At 44.5% G+C, this 21,263-nt stretch overlaps 2 protein-coding genes across 2 annotated transcripts in view; one reads left to right on the top strand and one right to left on the bottom strand.

Annotated features, from left to right (window-relative positions):
- The window catches only part of MAP3K15 (mitogen-activated protein kinase kinase kinase 15), a 155,403-nt gene extending 153,921 nt beyond the window's left edge, over positions 1-1,482 (top strand). Inside the window, exons 27-29 of the mRNA XM_034950280.3 lie at positions 638-738; positions 816-892; positions 1,398-1,482. Of these exons, the coding sequence (XP_034806171.1) occupies positions 638-738; positions 816-892; positions 1,398-1,482 (263 nt within the window). The remainder of the gene's footprint in view (positions 1-637; positions 739-815; positions 893-1,397) is intronic.
- On the bottom strand, positions 546-18,496 carry PDHA1 (pyruvate dehydrogenase E1 subunit alpha 1). The gene is made up of 11 exons (XM_003819553.7): positions 18,273-18,496; positions 12,997-13,056; positions 12,264-12,437; positions 10,967-11,093; positions 9,197-9,288; positions 7,787-7,879; positions 6,866-7,021; positions 6,619-6,690; positions 4,673-4,740; positions 3,368-3,476; positions 546-2,917 (listed from the first exon to the last, which is right to left on the bottom strand). Exons 1-11 carry the CDS (start codon positions 18,327-18,329, stop codon positions 2,753-2,755), a joined length of 1,173 nt encoding a protein of 390 aa, XP_003819601.1. The 5' UTR covers positions 18,330-18,496; the 3' UTR covers positions 546-2,752.
- Between the last annotated feature and the right edge of the window lie 2,767 nt (positions 18,497-21,263).

Here is a 21,263-nt window from a genome sequence, read left to right as displayed (position 1 = left end):
GATTCAAAAGGCCACATACCATGATTCCTTTTCCTCCAGAAAAGGCAAAACTACAGGGACAGAATCAGAATGGGGAGGTGAGGGGACTGATTGTAAACGGCACATGAGGACTTTTGGGAGTGACAGTCATTTCTGTATCTGTGCTGCCACCTTCATAGCACATTGGACACCTAAAAAGGGTAGTTTACTGCATAAGTAAATAAATATGCCTCCATCAACCTGACATTCGTTTTGGGCCACTTAGAAACGAGCTCCAGAGCTACCTCTTGGAATGTGGACTAGATAAGCTCTGACCTCAACACTAAAACCTATTTCCTTGTAGGATTTCCAGTGCAGTTAGGGATGTGATTCCTAAGGAAAGGCATTTGAAAGATGTGGGGATAAGCATTTAAAGTGGTAGACCTAACATGTCAAATTCCAAACTAACTGAAGGTATCCTAGATGAGGAGGCTTTCTAGAAAGTGAATCTCAGAATTATGAATTGTGTAATACGTATTAGCGTGGTTCAGTGATACAGGGTTAATTCATCTCTTTTTCACATCACATTTACATTCTGGAATCATTTATTAATCCAACTGGTTACTTTTGAAGAGTTTTATGGTTAGACTAATATATAACAAATTGCCAATCGTTACAGGTATTACAGAGAACCCAGCAGGCCCCTACGGGCAGAGAACAGATAAAGAGCTTATAGACTGGTTGCGGCTGCAAGGAGCTGATGCAAAGACAATTGAAAAGGTAAATTTACAACAAAGAAATTCTTATGCTGTTGTTACACAGCTGCTCAGCTCTTAAGGATCTGATCTTTGTTTCAGATTGTTGAAGAGGGTTATACACTTTCGGATATTCTTAATGAGATCACTAAGGAAGATCTAAGATACCTTCGACTACGGTAAGAGCCTCAAAACAGTTTGTATAAGAGAATACAACTTTTTATGTGTGAATATGCTTCAAGAGCAGAAAACAAAGGGCTGGGCCTCCCCCCAAACTCTGGAGTTCTATTAGGTTCAAGCTGGGAAAAAGCCAAGGCGGGGCAGAAACTGAAAGCCAGGCAGAAGTCAGAAATAGGAATGTGACAGAGAAGAGCTGGCCAATCTCCTGCCATTAATGCCTGGCTGGGAGTGGGTGGAGGCACATGGCAAGCGTGCCTGCACGCTGGACCCACCCCCTTCTTTAAACTGCAACCTGCCTTCTTGTTCCTGAGTCATTTGAAATAGCCAGCTCTCTGCAGGTACGTACCTCTAAGGCCATGTCCTACTACTGCTGGGACATGAGCGTCACCTCCATATGTGAGGAGAATGTTTTTATTTTCATTAGGTTTTTAAATTAGGGACTGCAGTTTTAAGCTCTGTTGGCTTGAAGCACTGACTCTGAAGACAGCTGTGTTTGTTTCCCAGGGGTGGTCTCCTCTGCAGACTCTGGAGTGCGGTCTCCCAGTACAGAAGCGCTCAGGAGGCCTCAGAAACCAAAGACAAGGCTTGATACCAATCAGCTAAGCTGTGGCAGAGTGTCCCACCACGCTACATGTTTTGTTAAAGCTTCTGTTAGTGTATACACGAATTCCGCTGTGTTTACATATTTAAAAATGCCGTTGTTCAATTAATAGTTTAAGAACTTGTTTTAAATACTGTCCTGAGTTTCTTTTGAAACCTGTTATTTACAAACATAGAACTGTGTGTATTGTGAAAACAGTGAGCCTTGGTTTTGACCTCCCGGAATATTAGGAAATTCACCTGTAGTCCCAGCTACGCAGGAGGCTGAGGTGGGAGGATTGCTTGAGCCCAGGAGGTGTGGAGGCTGCAGTGAGCCATGATCACACCACTGCACTCCAGCCTGGGCAACAGAGCCCGACCCTGTCTCAAAAAAAACACCCTTCAGCACTTGCTGCAATGGTGAAACAAGGGGTATTTAACAAACAAACAAACATGGAAGCTGGGACACTGCCTCAGAACTGGTATGGTACTTAAATTTGAGAAACACAAAATTGATACGAATGTGCCTTGTAGTTAACGTTTGATATGAACAGAAAATAGCTTCATATTTATACTGAATGTGTAAGTAGAGAAAACTAAGTTATGTGGCCTTTGAAATGATTGATTACATTGATTACATTGAAATGATTACAAAAGTCTTATTTTAAAATGGAACTGTCCTCTTGCCTGATAATAAATATTGTATCTTGTAGAGAAATGATGGTCAGCGCGAACAGGCTGCAGCACCAGCGCTGCTCGGGGTGGGTGCTATGGTTGGTAGAATGCTGTGGGCTGTTACCATAAGTATGGCTGTGAGGGGCCCCGCGATAATGGTCTCCTCCCAAAAAGGTGGCTGGGGGTAGGGGAAACAGGCATACAAGGAATTGTTCTTCCTTTTCATAATTAGAGTGGGGGCAGGGGAAACAGGCATACAAGGAATTAAGGAATTGTTCTTCCTTTTCATAATTAGAGTACAGGCATACAAGGAATTAAGGAATTGTTCTTCCTTTTCATAATTAGAGTATTTGTTCAAAGTATACTGTTTTAAGTCAAAAATAATCTTTAAGCACTCAATAATTCATCTTTTCATGCACTAATGTACAAACTGCATGCAATTACTACCTGCTCAATCTACACACTTAATGGAAGTTTACAAGAATTTCATTGACTGGGTTTTCTTCCTCCTTAAAATTTCATTGACTGGGTTTTCTTCCTCCTTAACCAAGTTGAGAACACTGTCTGGTAGCCCCCTGAAGGTATAACCTCTCCTTCTCCTCCCCTTAACTGACTGACTTAAACTTGATCCACTGATTGGCACCACGAACTTCAAAAGGTGGGTCACTGGAGTAGATGTGGTAGCCCAGCTCTTCCAAAGGTGGCTCAGGATCGGCCGTGGCAAACTGGGCAGCATCCTCAATCTCCTTCCTCACTTCCACATCAATTTCCTAAAAATTAGGTAACAGTGTAAAAGGTTTTAGAATGAACAGCAGCTTAGGTACCAACTAGAGTTCTGCTGAGGACCTGTTGCTGGTGTAACTCTTTAACTACAAGTACGAACAGTTGCTAATTCAGAAGATTTTGGAATACAGATTTCTAGGGTGTATCTATTTTATGAATTAAAAATCCACAGTATACTTTTAGGAAAAAAGAACCATGCTACTGTGGGGGCTTTGCCACTGTGATGGTGGTTCACAGTCCACCAAAATCTGAAGAGTAATACAATTTTGAATAGAGGAAACTAAAGGAAAAGCCCCCCACCCCGAGGGACTTTGGAACTATTTATGTCCCAGGACATCACTTTCTGGGCTTGGAGGAACCCACACAAACTCTGTGGCCACCCAGGGGTGGCAACTTTTAAAGCCAACCTTCAAACCACCACGAACAAGTGACTGTACCTTTAGTTCTTCCACACTGGCAAGATTGCTGTTCACCATCCTGTCCTTGAGAAGCATAATAGGGTCACTCTTACTTCTTACTTCCTGAATTTCTTCTCGTGTACGGTAACTATGGGGAGGGAAAAGTAGTAATCGATCAGTAAGAGCAGTTCCAGTAGAGCAAGGACAGCGTGATGAAACATGATATGGGGTTGGATTGTCCCAATGAGGTGAAATACAGAAGTGTGTTTCTGAAACAAAGGGGCATACCAATGCTTATGTCACTATAGGCGTGGCAGAGTTGTTATACTTTCAAAATACCAGAACGCAGCCTAACATTCTGTAATAATTGCTTCTGTCTTTTCTAGAAAACTGTACACTGGTGAGTCACATGGCTTCCCTGGCATTCTGACAACAGGGGCCAAGTTTTTGCTCGCTGCTTTGATTTAGATGTAAGGTTCTAAAGAAGTGTCACTTGTCCCACCCATTTGGGCTCCTGTATACTACATGGGTGGGGACAGCAGAGATGGTGTGTGTGGTGATAATTAGACTTTGAGACATCAGAGCGCCAAGCAGGAAATCCATGTGCCTTGCCTTTCTCCCTTAAGTCCTCCTAAAGAAGCACAGCCAGCAAAACCAATGCATCTTATGCCTATATCATCTGAAGTAACCCTAAAAGGATTCTACCATTTTCAACAACAGATTTACACAAAGTGCATTTTTCCATATACTGTGCTCTCTACATGATTTTTCCTTAGAAGTCCACTCTACAAAGGCTTATTCATTCAACTGTGTCAAAACTGGGATTCCAGAATCACAGGCCAGAGCTACTAAGCAAAAAAGTAAAATTCATGCCTTCCTAGTGGAAGCTTCCTAGCTTTTTTGATTGATGTATTTCAACGGATTGAACACCCAGTTACCCTTAGCTCTATACCAGACAGAGGAACATCTCCAAATTCTGATCCTCTTCAGGTAGAGTATGCCAGGTGTAGACTTGGGGTAATGCCTACAAAAGCTAAATGCCCCCAAGATACTACACTACCATCAGCCCTGTTTTATGTAACAATTTCCCTCTACAATTAAGGTATATAACACTCTTTCTTTAAAAATTGCTGCTTGTGCTCACACACACTATACACTGTAGGCATTTTCAGAAAGCTTTCTTATTAGGAGGCACTGCTTTCAGATAACTTGATGCCAACACAACTGCGTACATGAAGTGAACTGGTATCTAGCTCCAAAAGCAAATACTGAAATGTGTTGCTTTTGCCATGTAACACCATTCAAAGCCCACCCCTATGGAAACCACACTGCCCATGAGTGTACCTGACTCCAGGATCACTCATACTGTGTCCATGGTAACGGTAAGTCTGCAGCTCCATCAGGATGGGCCCCTAAAAGAGAACCGGTAGGCAGTTAGTTAGGAACGATGACTGGAAGAACAGGCCGACAATCCACGGCCTCAAACGCAGGCCCTTTATTAAGCGTCCAGTGTATTCTTATCAGATCTTCTGAGTTGTCACGAATTTCTTATTGGTTGACTGATCTGTTCTCATTTCTAGCAAGTATTGATCGCATATTTCATCTTTCTCATTTTTAATAAGGCAATCTGCCAACAGCTTGTTTTGAATCAAAAAGGCTTTGAAGGCCAGGCATGGTGGCTCATGCCTGTAATCCCAGCACTTTGGGAAGCTGAGGTGGGCAGATCACTTGCGCCCAGGAGTTCGAGACCAGCCTGGACAACATGGCAAAACCCCATCTCTATCAAAAAATACAAAAATTAGCCAGGCATGGTGGCGTGCGCCTGTAGTCCCAGCTACTTGGGAGGATCACCTGATTCTGGAAGGTCAAGGGTGCAGTGAGCTGTGAGTGTGCCACTGCGCGAGACCCTGTGAAAAAAAGAAAAAGGCTCTGAGCATGTTCTAGAGCCTCCTGCTATTGGCTAGACAGATTTCCATCTCATGCTCCTTTCTCATGGTGTGTTGTGGGGCTGGCAGCCACTCCTACTTCACAGACCTTGCTAGTGTGTAACAAAGTTGGCAGGCACCAACAACCTCTGCTACCCAAACCCCAAGGCTCTGCTGGGAGTCTGGACAGTTGGGCTCGCTCATTCTACACTAGCCCACTTCCAGGAGATGGCTCTGAACACTGGGGTGGAGAAACATTGAGGATCCTTGGTTGGTTTGGTGCAGCAGTTAAAATGGGTGAGTGGGGAGCTGGCTCCAAGACAGAGTAGCTGTGTACCTTTAACTGCTCTATGGCTCAGTTTCCTTGTCTGCAAAATGGGCAAAACAGTAACACCTAACTCAGAATTGTGAAGGTTATCTGTTTGGGAAAGTCACACATTCTACAACTCCCCTTGTCTCCAGCCAGGGCTGGCCCCCATGTATTCTTTTCAGGAATTGGGAGAGGTGGGGTCAATACCCATCACTCAGGGCCTGGCACTCCCAGCCTTAGGGTCCTGACATAGACTGCTCAGCCCATTGTACCCAAGCTGTCGTCTCGGTCCTGCTCTAGTTCATTCTACTCATTAGCTCTTATTTAATGTTACTACATTCCCACCCTCACTTCCCTGTCTCTCCACTTTGTGACATTTCCATCATTGCTGGCCACATCTGATTCACATCACTGCCTAAACGTACATGGTATGGCGCTGAAGTGCCAACTTCAGAAACCTTGTTTCTGGGCTGTAGAACACTGATTTAGGGAGAACACCCAAAGCTCCTAAGCCTATACTAGTGCCGAAGGAAGTGAAACCTCTTTAGGCCAGTCTCCCTCTTACCATCTCCCTCACTGCCATACACTGAAAAGGGAAAGATCCTTAGGACTGAGCAAGACTAAGATTACAAGCTTCTACCATACTGTTTAATTTGTATAAGACACACATATTAAATGCCTATTGTATACATGACATTCTATGCTGGACACTGTGGGGATCCCCAATCTGTTCCTTCAAGGGACTCATGATTAATGGGGGGTGGGGAGGAGGGACAGAATTAACCTAAGGAAAAGGCAAAGCAGTTGTCATGAAGACAGGCCAAAGCAGAGGAAGCACCAGAACAGACTTCCCCCAAATGAGAGAAATGTGGGCTTCCCAGCAGGTGAGCTACCAAGACCAAGCTACCCAAAGGAGCCCTGCTGGCTTCACTCTGCTTCCATCTCATGCACCTCAATTAGCAGCTACCCACTAACATCTTCAGCAGGCACATGGGAGGCAGTCTTTGAACTTCCAGAGATAAATGTCATTAGCCCAGAGGGCTTTAGAGCCTTACCTTCCCAGATCTACAATAGGCAGCAGCAAACCTTGTCGCCTCTCGGACGCACAGGATATCCATTCCATCCACCTGGTAATAAACAGGGGAGGGGCGAAGCATGAATCCAACTGCCCCAAACCATTTTACTTTCACATGACCTGCTCCTGTATGAGAATGAAACTCTCCAATGTTTCTAAGATCGTCAAGGGTCTGCACAAGGACATACCCTTGGCCTTGGCCCCGGCCCCACCACAGGTGTCCTTACTCTCAGCCCAGGAATGAAATCGCCTCTCTTGTAGTAATCAGTGCTGGCTGCTGCTCTCTCAACAGACGTTCCCATTCCATAGCGATTATTCTCACAGATGAAAATACAAGGTAATTTCCACAAAGCTGCCATGTTGTAAGCTTCGAATATCTGGCCCTGGAAGTAGTTATGAAAAGGGGTTTCATTTGGCTTCTTTCTCCAGGCTTCATCATCTCTAACAGCTGCTGCTCTGCCTGGCACAGAAAGCTTTCATAAAGCACAGAAAGCCTCCTCTTCTAAAACGGAGCTTTGGGTGGTGAGGGAAAGCGGGGTGGGTGGTGGAGGAGAAGCAGCAGGCATCATACTCTTGCAACTAAGGAAGGTGACAAACCAACTACTACTTGTTTCTTTGGGGCCATGCTAGCAGTAAGGAACACACTGGAAAAAAGATCAATATGAAATCTATCAGGCCCACTGGATAGCCAGAGTGAACCAGCACCTAAGAATCAGCCTCTAGAACAGGGCTTCACAGAGTGCTGGCCACAGACTGGGGATTACTCGGTAACAAGAGAAGCACAGAAACTGAGTTAGGACTCAGACGCTATTATCCGAATTTGACACTGCCAGCCCGGACATCCAAGAGAATGGGTCTGTATTGTTTTGCAATAGGTTGTGGGGAGGTCCTTTACCATAGGGCCTTTGCCAAGCACTGATGTAGAGCAAAGGTGAGCTCCTTCACAGGAATGTGCCCCCGTAAGTCTCTTGTGAAACAACGCTAAGAGGTCAATCTCTAATCTGGCCATAAGTCAACCAAATTTGAGCTAGCTATAGGACTTGCTATTTCACCTAATAAGCAATACGCTACTTCTTTAGAAATTCAACTGTAAATATTAAAGACTTTGAAAATAAGACTGTTATTGGGAAGTTAAGAGACATAATTACCTGGTTAGCAGCACCATCGCCATATAAAGTCAGGCAGACCTCATCTTTTCCATTATACTTACAGGCTAGAGCAATCCCAGCGCCCAGGGGCACCTAACATTAAGGACAACCGAGAAAGGAACCACAGAAATCCATGAGGGGAGATATTAATTAATGCCCTGCATTTTCACTCCTGGCCAGAATCTGACACAGAAATTACACTGCTGCTACAAACTCTCCTTCCAACCCTATCTCTCTGTTTATCCCACCTCCGATATTTTCAATGAAGCAGTAAAGTAATATATAAATACTATGTTCTATTTTAACCAGTAAGCAATAACATTTCTGCATTCAAGAGTTAAAAAATAAAACCTGGCCGGGCGTGGTGGCTCACGCCTGTAATCCCAGCACTTTGGGCAGATCACGAGGTCCACAGATCGAGCCCATCCTGGACAAGATGGTGAAACCCCGTCTCTACTAAAAATACAAAAAATGGTTGGTCATGGTGGCACATAACTGTATTCCCAGCTACTCGGGAGGCTGAGGCAGGAGAATTGCTTGAACCCGGGGGTGGAGGTTGCAGTGAGCTGAGATTACACCACTGCTCCAGCCTGGGCGGCTGAGCAAGACTCCATTTCAAAAGAAAAAATAAAACCTAGGTTTAAAAAAAAAAACCACATAATAGAATCTTAATATATTAGAAAGGAAAAGAAACAGTCCGGATATAATTTTGTGCTGTTAATTCTTCATCATTCACTAACTGATGAGAACAAGGACCCCATAATGAAGTTGACAAGATAAAGCAATTAATGTACTGAAATATAAATAGGAAGGGGAAGGTATGGCTCCACTGCTAGAGGTTCCTGCTTACTTATAAAACAGCAGACACCTAAAAGGAAACATTATAAATCACCATCCAAATCTACTCATCTCTCAAACGGTAGGATATGAAGCACTAGGTCTTTAAAAGCAAACCAAGCCCCCAAAATAGTCACGCGTCACTTAACAACAGGGATATATTCTCAGAATTGCATCACTAGGCGATTTTGTCATGTGAACACCATACTGTAATGCACGAACCTAGATGGTACAGCCCACTGCACACCTAGGCTGTATAGTAGAGCCTACTGCTCCTAGGCTACAACCCTGCACAGCATGTGACTCTACTGAATCCTGTAGGCAAAATATTTGTGTACCTAAACGTAGAAAAGGTAATGTGTTGTGCCACTACAACATCACTAGGCGACAGGAATTTTTCAGCTCCATTATAATCTTATGGGTCCAACATCATATATGCGACATTGACCAAAGCGTCACTGTGCAGCACATGGCTGTACTACTTCAGAAAAAGTTGTCTGGGGCTGTGAAAGTTTTTGAAGACAAAGTCCAGGGCCAAATCTAAAGCAGCACACAATCCTCGTCCTTGACTACCTGCGCTCCCACGATGCCATTGCCCCCGTAGAAGTTCTTGGCATACATGTGCATCGATCCTCCTTTCCCTTTAGCACAACCTCCTTTTCGTCCTGGAAATAGCAGAACATACACATGTGCAGAACAAACCAACTCTACAAAGCAAACCAAACCGCACCCCAAATATGTACTCTGAGGCTCAACCATTACAACACAGAGGCCAGTTCAGTCGTCTAAGTACCTGTCCCTCCAGGCAAACACATGTTTCTCCTTGTCCTTTCACTAGTTCCATGTGCTTCAACCTTTCCAGCTTTTCCTACTCTCTAGTCACGTAGTTTCCTTCAGATGTTCCATCCAGATGGTACCCTGGACTTTTCTGGGTTTTCTGGCCAGTTACAAACATCTTAGGACCTCTCCTATACTAGTACACTAAATATATTCAATTCTTGAACAGGGTTTGAACTGCACAGGTACACTTATACACAGATTTTTTTTTCAGCCACACATGGATTGAAAATACAATATTCTCAGGATGCAAACCCGAAGATATGGAAGGCTGACTTCGGGACTTGAGTATTTGAGGATTTTGGTATACTCGAGGGTCCTAGAACCAATCCCCTGGATATATAGAGGGACAACCATAGTTCAAGAGTCAAGGAGGGCCGGGCACGGCGGCTCACGCCTGTAATCCTAACATTTTGGGAGGCCGAAGTGGGTGGATCACCTGAGGTCAAGAGTTCAAGACCAGCCTGGCCAACATGGTGAAACCTGGTCTCTACTAAAAATACAGAAATTAGCCAGGTGTGGTGGTTGGGCACCTATAATCCTAGCTACTCAGGAGGCTGAGGCAGGAGAATTGCTTGAACCCGGGGGGCGGAGGCTGCAGTGAGCCAAAATCATACCACTTCACTCCAGCCACTCCAGCCTGGGTGAAAGAGTGAAACTCTGTCTCAAAAAAAAAAAGAAGAAGAAGGAGGACCAGGCACAATGGCTCACGCCTGTAATCCCAGCATTTTGGGAGGCTGAGGCAGGCCACTGCACTCCAGCCTGGGCAACAAAGCGAGACTCTGTCTCAAAAAAACAAAACAGGCCAGGTGCGGTGGCTCACACCTGTAACCCCAGCATACTTTGGGAGGCCAAGGCAGGTGGATCACCTGAGGTCAGGAGTTGGAGACCAGCCTGGCCAACATGTTGAAACCCCGTCTCTACTAAAAATACAAAAATTAGCCAGGTGTGGTGGTGCATGCCTGTAGTCCCAGCTACTCAGGAGGTGGAGGCATGAGAATCGCTTGAACCCGGGAGGTGGAGGTTGCAGTGAGCCGTGATCACACCACTGCACACCAGCCTGGACAACAGAGTGAGACACAGTCTCAAACAAAACAAAACAAAACAAAACAAAAAAACCACCAAAACAAACAAATAGTCACGGGGGACAAAGAAAAGGGGAATATTAAGAAGATTTCTAGAATTTACATTGCATACCATGGAGTGCTTCAACCGAACTTACTTTCTGTGACTGCTAGACTTCTGCTGGCATGCTTGAATGATAACCAAACCTATTGTGATTTTATAGCACCAACCTGTTTTAAACTTTTACCTGAGGGGCCAGAGAACTTCACAAATGGTCAGTTAACTCAAGAGCACAACAGAAGTACCAGAGCACCAAAGGAGAGAGGGTTAAAAAAAGAAACTTAAAATTTTTAACAAATATTAACTCATAATAGCATCTTAATGACAGATATTTAAAAACTTAATCCACTCATTTCGCCTTTCTGTAAATCAACAGCAAACCTGTAAGCTCTGCGAGAATTTCTCGGACGGAAAGGCCCCGGGTGAAAGTAAAGCCGTGAGCCCGGTAGGCTGTGATGAGATGGTCTGTGGGGTTGATGCCGGCCTCCAGGCCCACACAGCAAGCTTCCTGTGTTAGAGGAAGGAGAAACTATGAGGCAATACGATACATGTTTCTAAATAAAAACGTTTCCTAGACCACAGTGAAATATGTGGGCTAGTAGAACCTGTCATTAATAACCAGAGAAAGTAGCTATTTTCCACCAAAATACAGAGTGGAAGGCCCAAACCAGAAGCAATAAACTGGCAACCCACACATGTGCCACTTCCTTCCTTTCTCCTGTATGATGACCTAAAAGAAAAGCCTACATCAGCTGTCAACATTAAAACACTGGGGAATTTCACATGAAAATCCAGACTTCCGCCTTCTCTTAGACATGGAAAACAGGAAACATTACCCCTGATTTCCACATGGCACCAACTGGCTGGAACCAAGTCATGGCATTCCTCTGGGTAGGGCATGCTGGTGCCAGTTCAGCATGAGTCCCTGTCACCATTTTCTGTTTTGTATACCTAGCCTTCTTCACTCATTTATTCTACCTGGCTGGCCCTTGTAGGTATTTGACTCTAACCCTTGACCTAAGCCCACAAAACAAAAAACAAACTAATCCTTTCTCTCCAAATTATATACAGTACAGGCGATCATAGTGCCAGAAAGTTTTAAAATAGTAAAACTCTAAGAACAGGTACAGAAAACTGGCAATGTTATGTGTGAATGAATTCTTTAGCCTAAGCTTCATAGCAGGTTTTGGCATTCTACTTTTTAATTCTAAAATACTGGCTTCAGCCAGGCACAGTGGCTCACGCCTGTAATCCTAGCACCTTGGGAGGCCAAGGTGGGCAGACCACTTGAGCCCAGAAGTTTGAGACTAGCCTGGGCAACATAGTGAAACCCCGTATCTCCAAAAACTACAAAAATTAGCTGGGTGTGTTGGTGTGCACCTGTGGTCCCAGATACTCGGGAGGCTGAGGTGGGAGGATTGCTTGAGCCCAGTGGACAGAGGCTGCAGTGAGCCAAGATCACACTGTACTCTAACCAGAGGCTGCAGTGAGCCAAGATCACCACTGTACTCTAACCTGGGCGACAGAGAGAGACTATCTCAAAAAAATAAATAAATAAAAGAAAATTACATTACCAGCCTCAAACTCTTCTGATACATATGGCAGGGTAAAGCCCAATAAGTACAAGCCATACTTCAGTACCTAAATAACACAGTTCCACCACAAACCTACCACTCACCTGACCATCACATAAGTGACAGAAACCACGAATAATTTTCTGTTTATACAGCTGATCTGCTTTCAACTCCATTCGGCGTACAGTCTGCATCATCCTGTAGTATTTGAGCCCATCCTCCCTGGTGAGCACTGTTGTGACAGGAGGGCCTTCTTCCAGCCGGTGAAGGTCACATTTCTGAAATGGAATAAGGTAGTTATTATCCTCCACATACTACATTGCAAACACTGTTGACCACTCTAAGATCTAACTCCATTGCAAATAATATTGAACTTGAAAAACTGCAAAGGAGCACATCAGTAATGCTTCATATCGCCTCTGTTCCTTAAATCCATAAACCTCACTGTGCAATGAGATGGGGCTTGGGGGAAGGAAATCTTTCTAAGATGATTTTCACTGAAAGCCCCTAGAAGCCAACTGAGTTATAGGTTGAAAGAACCTTCAAAGAAACGACTAAGACTCTTCTTATTCAAATATTTCACTGAATTACATTCCAAACTTTTGAATAAGCTTTTATTTTTATTTTCTAGCTCCTCCCCCTTCCCCCCACAGAACAACAGCAAGCTGCTAATAATAAATTCTAGTTTTCGTGAAGCTTCTCTGAACTTCTGATCCTGGAACATTTAGAAGAAAATGATGACTAAGCATGAACATCAAAATGTTCTATTCTAAAGGTAAAACTGTATATCAGAGTGTACCTGTGAAAAAATTATTAACAAAGTAAAACATCTCTTACCTTAATTTCAAATGTAGCATCATTTGCAAAATTACGGGATGCTACCAGCACTCTGCTTGCCTTAAAAGACAAAAATATACAAACAAATCAGTACTTTTTAATTGTCAGCTATTTTGGAAAGTATAATAATCAGTTATCAGAATTAAGTTATGGAAATTTAATAAGCCCCAACATATTCGTAGGCTTCTCTTCCACCCTGTGCACTGTGTTTGCATCTTCCTTGGCCTCCAAAATGAATCCATGCTTTGGCCAGTGAAACAGGATTATCCCGCATCTGAAGGCAAGCAGCGCAAAGAGGGGCAAAAAACAAACCCATCCTTTGTTTTCAAAGAAATTATAGTGAGAATATAATGAAATTAGTGGCTAAAGAGACTAGATCATCTGTGAGCTGTGTCTGTTTATGCCATTCTTTTGTTTGTTTGTTTTGAGACGGAGTTTTGCTTTTATCACCCAGGCTGGAGTGAAGTGGTGCGATCTCGGCCCACTGCAACCTCCGCTTCCCGGGTTCAAGTGATTTCTCCTGTCTCAGTCTCCCGAGTAGCTGGGATTACAGGTGCCCACCACCACGCCCGGCTAATTTTTATATTTTTAGTAGAGATGGGGTTTCACCATGTTGGCCAGGCTGGTCTCCAACTCCTGACCTCAGGTGATCCACCTGCCTTGGCCTCCCAAAGTACTGGGATTGCAGGCATGAGCCACTGCGTCTGGCCTTTTCATGCCATTCTTAGTCATAACCAGATACTGTTCATTTTGAGCAAGCCAAAGTTATACTTCAAATAAAACTATGATTTAATCTCCACTCTAGGCAAACTTGACTCTTCTATCAAATTGGATCTGTAAGAAAAAATATTTTAAATTGATTGAAGTATGAGATAAATACTTTAGGGAGACAAGACAAAAGAAAAGATACTTAGCACTCTCTGACTTAAACACAATGGGCTTGAGCCAGCTGTTTTATAATTTATAATTTGAACAGCCTAAATCTTGGACAGGCTCCTCCTGAAGCCCCAGTAGAAAGAAATGTTCTCTGAAACACTGTTCTCTTGATGTTTGGGTGGCTGTCACTGTTTGGAGGTAAAAAGCTTGGAGGCGGGGGGTGAGAAATGATTCCTTTCCAGTTTTACAACTGAGCAAACCTGCTCACAGCAAAAGTATTCTATGTAATGGCTAAGGTTTAGGTTAGACCACAAAATTTATCCAGTAGTATTATCATACTATTTTAGCTCCCTTCTGCCACATTCTCACACACTGACATGTAAACCAACATGATTTCTCCATAAAAAGCACATCTGATGTGTTCATACCTTACCTAATCCAGCACTGGACTGATCTTGGTGAGAAGAGTCAAGACTGATCTGCCAAGTATACCCTGGAGTGTACAAGCCAATAGGCAGAAAGCTAATTACGTATCTCTTCACCCCTCAATAGACCATTATCGGACAAAGCCAACAAACACAGACAATGACAGTGCTGGAGTAAAACAACTGAAATACTAGGAATCAGTGTTTCAGTTAACTTACAGGCAGAGACAGTCCACTAATGTATCTCAGAAAAAGTGAAGGAAATTTAGGAATTTGGGAAGAAGTAAAGCTGAGAGAAGGTGAAGCAGCAAATCAATGGTTATATTTAGCAATCAAACAGATGTGTTATTCTTGGCAGTTAATAAATATTTTGTGGGGCCAGAAATTTATTGTATTGTGAAATAAATTTCCAAATACAACTACAGAAACTGCAGTTTTTGGAAGGCAGGAGTCCAAACCAGCCAAGCGACAGTAACAGAGAAAAGGTAACTTCTTTCTCAATCCTAGAGTTGAAACAATGAGGCAGGATAATGCTATACAATAAAGAGCAAGAAGGGGCCCAGTGCTGTGGCATGCGCCTGTAATCTCGCGCCTGCAAAGATTAGGACTGCCAGAAAGCTACTTAGATACTTTCTCCCATGGCTTCATTACTGTGTATCTCAAAAATAAGAACCACTGATATGAGTGAAAGGAACAAAGTTAAAGAAGCTAAAAGTCCTATCAGAAGTGTGAGTGTATCATTTCTGAGTGAGAGCTTGTTGAAAAGATAAGTTTACCATTCATTTTCTCTGGAGAGCCATAAAAAGATTCTCTGTTAAATGGGATTCCTCTCTGACAGAGACCACGAACAACCCATTCAAATTTTAAAAAATAAAAACTAGGCCGGGCATGATGGCTCACGCCTATAATCCCCAGCACTTTGGGAGGCCAGGGTGGGAGGACCACTTGAGGCCAGGAGTTCAAAGCCAGCCTGGGCAACATGAGACTCTCATCTCTACAAAAATAAATATTAAAAAATTAGTCAGGTATGGTGGCACACACCTGAGGCTACAGTGAGCTATGACTGTGCCACTGCATTCCAGCCTAAAAAAAAAAATTAATTAAAAAAAAGTAAAACTTTAACTTCCTAAATACATAGGAACCATTCATGTGAAAGAGGAAAAACATTTCAAAAATTCCAGATTCTAACAGTGTAAATTAAAACTCTTACCTACCACTTATAAAGCCAAAACATTGCTAGTAAAGATCTCACAAAAGGAGCCATACAGAAATGCAAACAATAAAATAACATTTTAAATGCATTCAGTCTTCTTCCATGAAATAAGAACTATGAAAACTATAAACCTTATTCAAAAATAAAAACACAATCTTGATATTCATTTCAAAGTTTCACACCAAACACTCTTTGATGAGACAATGGCAATCTTTAAGCCTGAGATAAATCTCCCTACCTGCCTGGTTTTAAGAGAGTGAGAGTAATCCCAGCACTTTGGGAGGCCGAGGTGGGAGGACTGCTTGAGCCTGGAGATGGAGACCAGACTGGGCAACATAGCAAGACCATGTCTCCAGTAAAAAAAAAAATTTTTTTAATTGGCTGGGTGTGGTGGTGGCACATGCCTGTGTTCCCAGCTACTCAGGAGGCTAAGGCAGGAGGATCGCTTGAGCCCAGCAGGCTAAGGCTGCAGTGAGCTGTCCTGCTACTGCACTCCAGCCTGGGTGACACAGAGACCCTGTCTCAAACAAAACGAAAGTAAACCAGAGAGAATAAAAAAGGAAAAAACACACAGCGTCTTGGGAGGTTAAGGGGATTAACTTGTGTCACAGCCATCAGACCAGCTGCCTACCCTTCTCCCTCCCTTCATGGAGTATCACACAGATGGTAGGAGTCTAGTGCAGTAAGTCTGCCTAATTTGGGTGAGCCACTGCTTATTGTTTACTGTCAAGATTTTTGTGAAAGGCTTATATGCAAAATGTCTTTTTACATGTATAATATAAAAAACTAAAACGTTGATCTATTTTGTTACTTATAGTTAAGTAAAAAGACATCCATAAGTATGAAGAATTACAAAATACAAAGAGTCAACACGTTAGTTTATTATTCCACCCTTTAAAAAAATAAAAGTGAAACTTTTAGTTCTATCCTTAAAAGCTTCAAGAATGGTTCCTAATTAGTCCATGACAAGTTGAGTGACACAGAAAACTTCTAATTATCTGAAGAGTTTACACCACCAAGTGGAAAGATACCTGGGCACTTTCAAAGGTGACTTCATATCTGGAACTCAATTTTCTTCCTACTGTAAGGTGGCGGGGGGGGGGACCCTGCAAACTGATACAGGAAACAATGAACCTGACTTGCAGAAGAAGAAATAAACCTACATCAGGTGCCTAAAGGAAGGATGTTTCTGAGCCCGTAACTACCGGTACAGCCCTCTACCCACAGATATCCCTAAAGGGAACGCTTTTTTTTTTTTTTTTTTTAAATATGGAGTCTTGCTCTTGTCGCCCAGGCCGTAGTGCAATGGCACCATCTCCGCTCACTGCAAACTCCGCCTCCCGGGTTCAGGCTATTCTCCCGCCTCAGCCTCCCGAGTAGCTGGGATTACAGGAGCCCGCCACCACGACCGGCTAATTTTGTATTTTTAGTAGAGACGGGGTTTCACCATGTTGGCCAGGCTGATCTCGAACTTCTGACCTCAGGTGATCCACCTGCCTCAGCCTCCCAAAATGCTGGGATTACAGGCCTGAGCCACCGCACCCGGCAGTTTTGTCATTATTTTAGGCAACAGGATTCCTAGAGCGGCAGACCTCTTACCTTTTGACAATCTCTGCCTGTACTAAGTAGAGCGGTATCAAGTCCTGGGGGAAATACCAGAATCCCGAGGCCTGCAGTTACACCAATTAACACGACCTCACTGTGCCTAGGGGGTCAGAATGCTAGAAGCTCAGGTGTTAGGCACCTCTAAATGCTGAGGCCATGAAATAGTGCTAAACTCTACCCCCCACCCCTCAAGCATCGTTGCTCTTTGCTTTAGCTACTTGTACCCTAAGAATGTGTAGGTAAGGGGAGGGGAGGGCAGCGTCCTCTGAGTTCTGCTTCGGCGCTCCTGAACTCACTGCCAAGAAAAGCTCAGATGTTGAGGGAGAGGGAAGAGGAGGAAGTTTGTTTCTGAAGAGGCTGACCTTCTGTGAACCCGCCTCAGAACTGAGCACAGGTGTTCAAGAAATGTATACCGAACTGGAGACTCAATAAATAACACTATTCAACACACATGTTATCGATTATGTGCCAGGTGCTATTTGGAATCGTTTCCACACGTGTCACTCGTTGAATCCTCAAGACAACCCCAAGAGGTGGGGACTCTTATTATCTCCATTTTAGAGTTAACTGATAACATTTTAATAACCGATAACATTTCAGAGATAACTCTTATCTCCATTTAGAGATTAACTCCACTTCGAGCAAACATTTTAGGAAACCGGGTCCCCGGGACGTTTAAAAACTTGCTCAAGGTCACAGGGCTAGTCAATGGTGAGGGTGCTGTTTGAACGAAGCCACCCTGTCTCCAGAGTCTACGCTATTACAAAGCCTCTCGGTCAAGAGAAATTAAGTTAGAAGATCCGAAATGAGTGGGGTCAATTGGAGACTCGAAGGAGGCCGAGGCCACCCTTTCCGTGTCCTGTAACCCAACAGGCACCTCTTGAGCACACCGACTTCGCCTGGCGCACAGCTGGGCCCGGGGGCGGGAGGGGGGTGTCGAGAAGGGGGAAGTTCACACGGACCTTGGCGTGATCCCGGTCCGTGCCGCCTCTCCTGAGGCCAGGAACGGAATGCAGGGCGCGGAGGCGAAGTAAAGGCTCCCCGGCTCCCCTGGCGCCTTCCACCCCGCTCTGGGTGGCCCGGCCTGGCCCGCCCTGCCCTCCGGCCCCGCCTCAGCCCCACTCGCGCCCCATCCCGGCCCGCCCGGGAGGTCTCACCGGCTTCTGAGAAGCGCCAGACAGCACGCGGGAGACGGCGGCGAGCATCTTCCTCATGAAGCACAGGCAGTGGCGGCAGCGGCGACTCCTCACAGCCCAGGAGGCACGACGCGGGTGCCCCCAAGTCTCCTTCAGGTGCCCCAGCAGACGCCACGCCTCAGTCGCACCGCGGCGTGACAGAGTCGTAATAACGTCATGCGCTGCGCCGGGCCGCGGGTCAACCAGAACGGCGTCCAGGGGGTGCTCCGCCCTCGCTAAAGGCCTGAGGCTGTCCATTGGGTATCAGCGCCAGAGAGGGAGGGGCTGAGGGCTCTTTCCGACGCCAAGCCGCGGGCGGGTGAGGAGGCGGGGCTTGATAGCGCCCGCGTGGGAAGGTGGGGCCCCGCCTCCAGGGCGCCGCGGGAAGGGAGCCTTCCTAGATTCCGCTCTGCTGACTACCGGGGAGGTTGTGCAGGCCCCGTCCTACCGAGCGCCTACTCCTGCCGGTGCTGCAGCTCTGCAGCCCTCGTTCAGTACATCTCGTTCAGTACACTAGATGATGAAGATTAGCAGCATGCTCAGAGCCAAAAGACAGAACATCTGGTTTCTGTAAATGGTCTGCCACTAACTTTGTCTTTAAAAGATCACGTAGCAGTTGGAAAGTTCTGCCCTGTCTACTTGAACGCGGATCAAAAAATTTGTTTCCCAATATATGTCGAGAGGACAATGGGAAAAATCTGTTTTCTCTAGTTATTGGTTCACAGGCTCACTGCGAGTTAACAGCGTGGCTCAGCCGATGATAAAAGCACACACAGAGACAAACACCAAAGCAACTGAAAAGGTTGGAGGCCAGATGTCCAGCTCAGGAGAAAAATCTGGTCTGAATGGTTTGGGACATGTTGACCTGGTGGTGGCAGTGGCACAGCTATCTGAAGATGTCCCCCGGGAAGTTGGAGTTGTAAGTCTGGAACATATGCTAAAAATATTAATTTGGGAGTCATCTCCACGGGGTGGTGATATTGGTTGTGCATGTACGGGAACTCTGTAGGCCATATGAATATGAATTCATTCATTTGCTCATTCATCCAACACCTATTATTGAGCACCGATTATGTGTCAGACACTGTACTACACACTGAAGATATAGCAAGGAACAAGTAAAATATAGGTCCTACTTAAATACATGATTGAACAAATCAATGGGTTAGAAGGAACAACTTTTCCTTACAGTAGAATTCCAATTAATTAATATAGAAGGAATGATGAAAATAGAAAAAGAAAATCACCATTTGGCAAAGACCACAGTAACTGTTGCAGCTGAGAATTATCATCAATACAGGCTAAAATTAGTGGGTAAATGTATGATGAGAAACAGGACATTTGCATCATCTCAAATGATCTCTCCACTAGATTCATTACAAAGTTTAAAGTAACTTTGCAGTGCAGAAACAAAGTAACCAATTTTTCAATGACTAGGATATTTTCTCTGCACTTCTTGTTCTTCATATATATACATATATATACACACATACGTGTATATATATATATATATTTTATTTATTTATTTTTTTGAGACAGAGTCTCGCTCTGTCGCCCAGGCTGGAGTGTAGTGGTGCAATTTCAACTCACTGCAAGCTCCGCCTCCCAGGTTCACGCCATTCTCCTGCCTCAGCCTCCCGAGTAGCTGGGACTACAGGTGCCCGCCACCACGCCCGGTTAATTTTTTTTGTATTTTTAGTAGAGACAGGGTTTCACCATGTTAGACAGTATGGTCTTGATCTCCTGACCTCGTGATCCGCCCGTCTCAGCCTCCCAAAGTGCTGGGATTACAGGCATGAGACACTGCACCCGCCCTCTTTTTTTTTTTTTTTGAGACAGATTCTCACTCTGTTGCCCAGGATGGAGTACAGTGGTGACATCTTGGCTCACTGCAACATCTGACTCCCAGGTTCAAGTGATACTCCTCATTCAGCCTCCCGAGTAGCTGGGAAAACAGGCGAGCACCACCATGTCCAACTAATTTTGTATTTTTTTAGTAGAGACGGGGTTTCACCATGTTGGCCAGGCTGGTCTCAAACTCCTGACCTCAGGTGATCTGCCCGCCTTGGCCTCCCAAAGTGCTGGGATTACAGGTGTGAGCCACCGCGCCCAGCTGTTTTCAGATATTTGAAAGCACAGTTGGAAGCAACTTTGAAGGTGAGGGACACTGTGAGATGCTGTGTCAAGTGGTGACAGGTGATGATTGTGGTTAATAGTCATTAACTATAGGCTATAGTAACGTTATAGTAACGTTATAGTCATTAACTATAGGCTATAATAACTATAGGCTATAGTAACGCGCTAGAACATTCACAAAAGACTCTTGTATCAGGAGAGGAGGCCGGAGAGAAAGAAAGATTTGCAAAAGGCGGGAAGAGAAAGTCTTAAGAAAGGAGGGCTCGTTAATCTTGGGGGAAATTGTAATCCCAGCATTTTGGGAGACCAAGGCAGGAGGATCACTTGAGGCCAGGAGTTTGAGGCCAGCCTGGGCCACAAAGTGATACTCGTCTGTACAAAAAATAAAATAATTAGTCTGGTATGGTGTTGCATGCCTGTAGTCCCAGCTACTAGGGATGCTGACGAGGGAGGATTGCTTGAGCCTAGGAGTTTGAGGCTGCAGTAAGCTATGGCTGCACCGCTGCATGGCGGCCTGGGTGACAGGGTGAGACCCCATCTCTCTAAAAAACAAAACAAAAAAAACTTATCTGGGTGAAGCAGGGCAATTTTGATTAGAGACCCTGAAATATGCCTTTTTACCTTTCGTTAGCAAATCACCCTACAAGTATTCGATCAAGCTGAGCTTTAAGGCAAATCATGCTCCTTAACATGTCTCCAGTTTTCTAGTAAGAAACACCCATTCCCCAGCAGATGAATTAGAATAGGACAATCATATACATATGTCATAAAAGTCAACAAATATTTGCAAATGTCTTTGAGGTACTAAGCAGCAGCTGGTGAAAGGATTATGGCTAG

Source organism: Pan paniscus, chromosome X (genome assembly GCF_029289425.2).
Source record: "Pan paniscus chromosome X, NHGRI_mPanPan1-v2.0_pri, whole genome shotgun sequence".
Lineage (NCBI taxonomy): Eukaryota > Metazoa > Chordata > Mammalia > Primates > Hominidae > Pan > Pan paniscus.
Note: the sequence above shows the minus strand (reverse complement) of the source record. Positions and strands in the feature narration are given on the sequence as shown.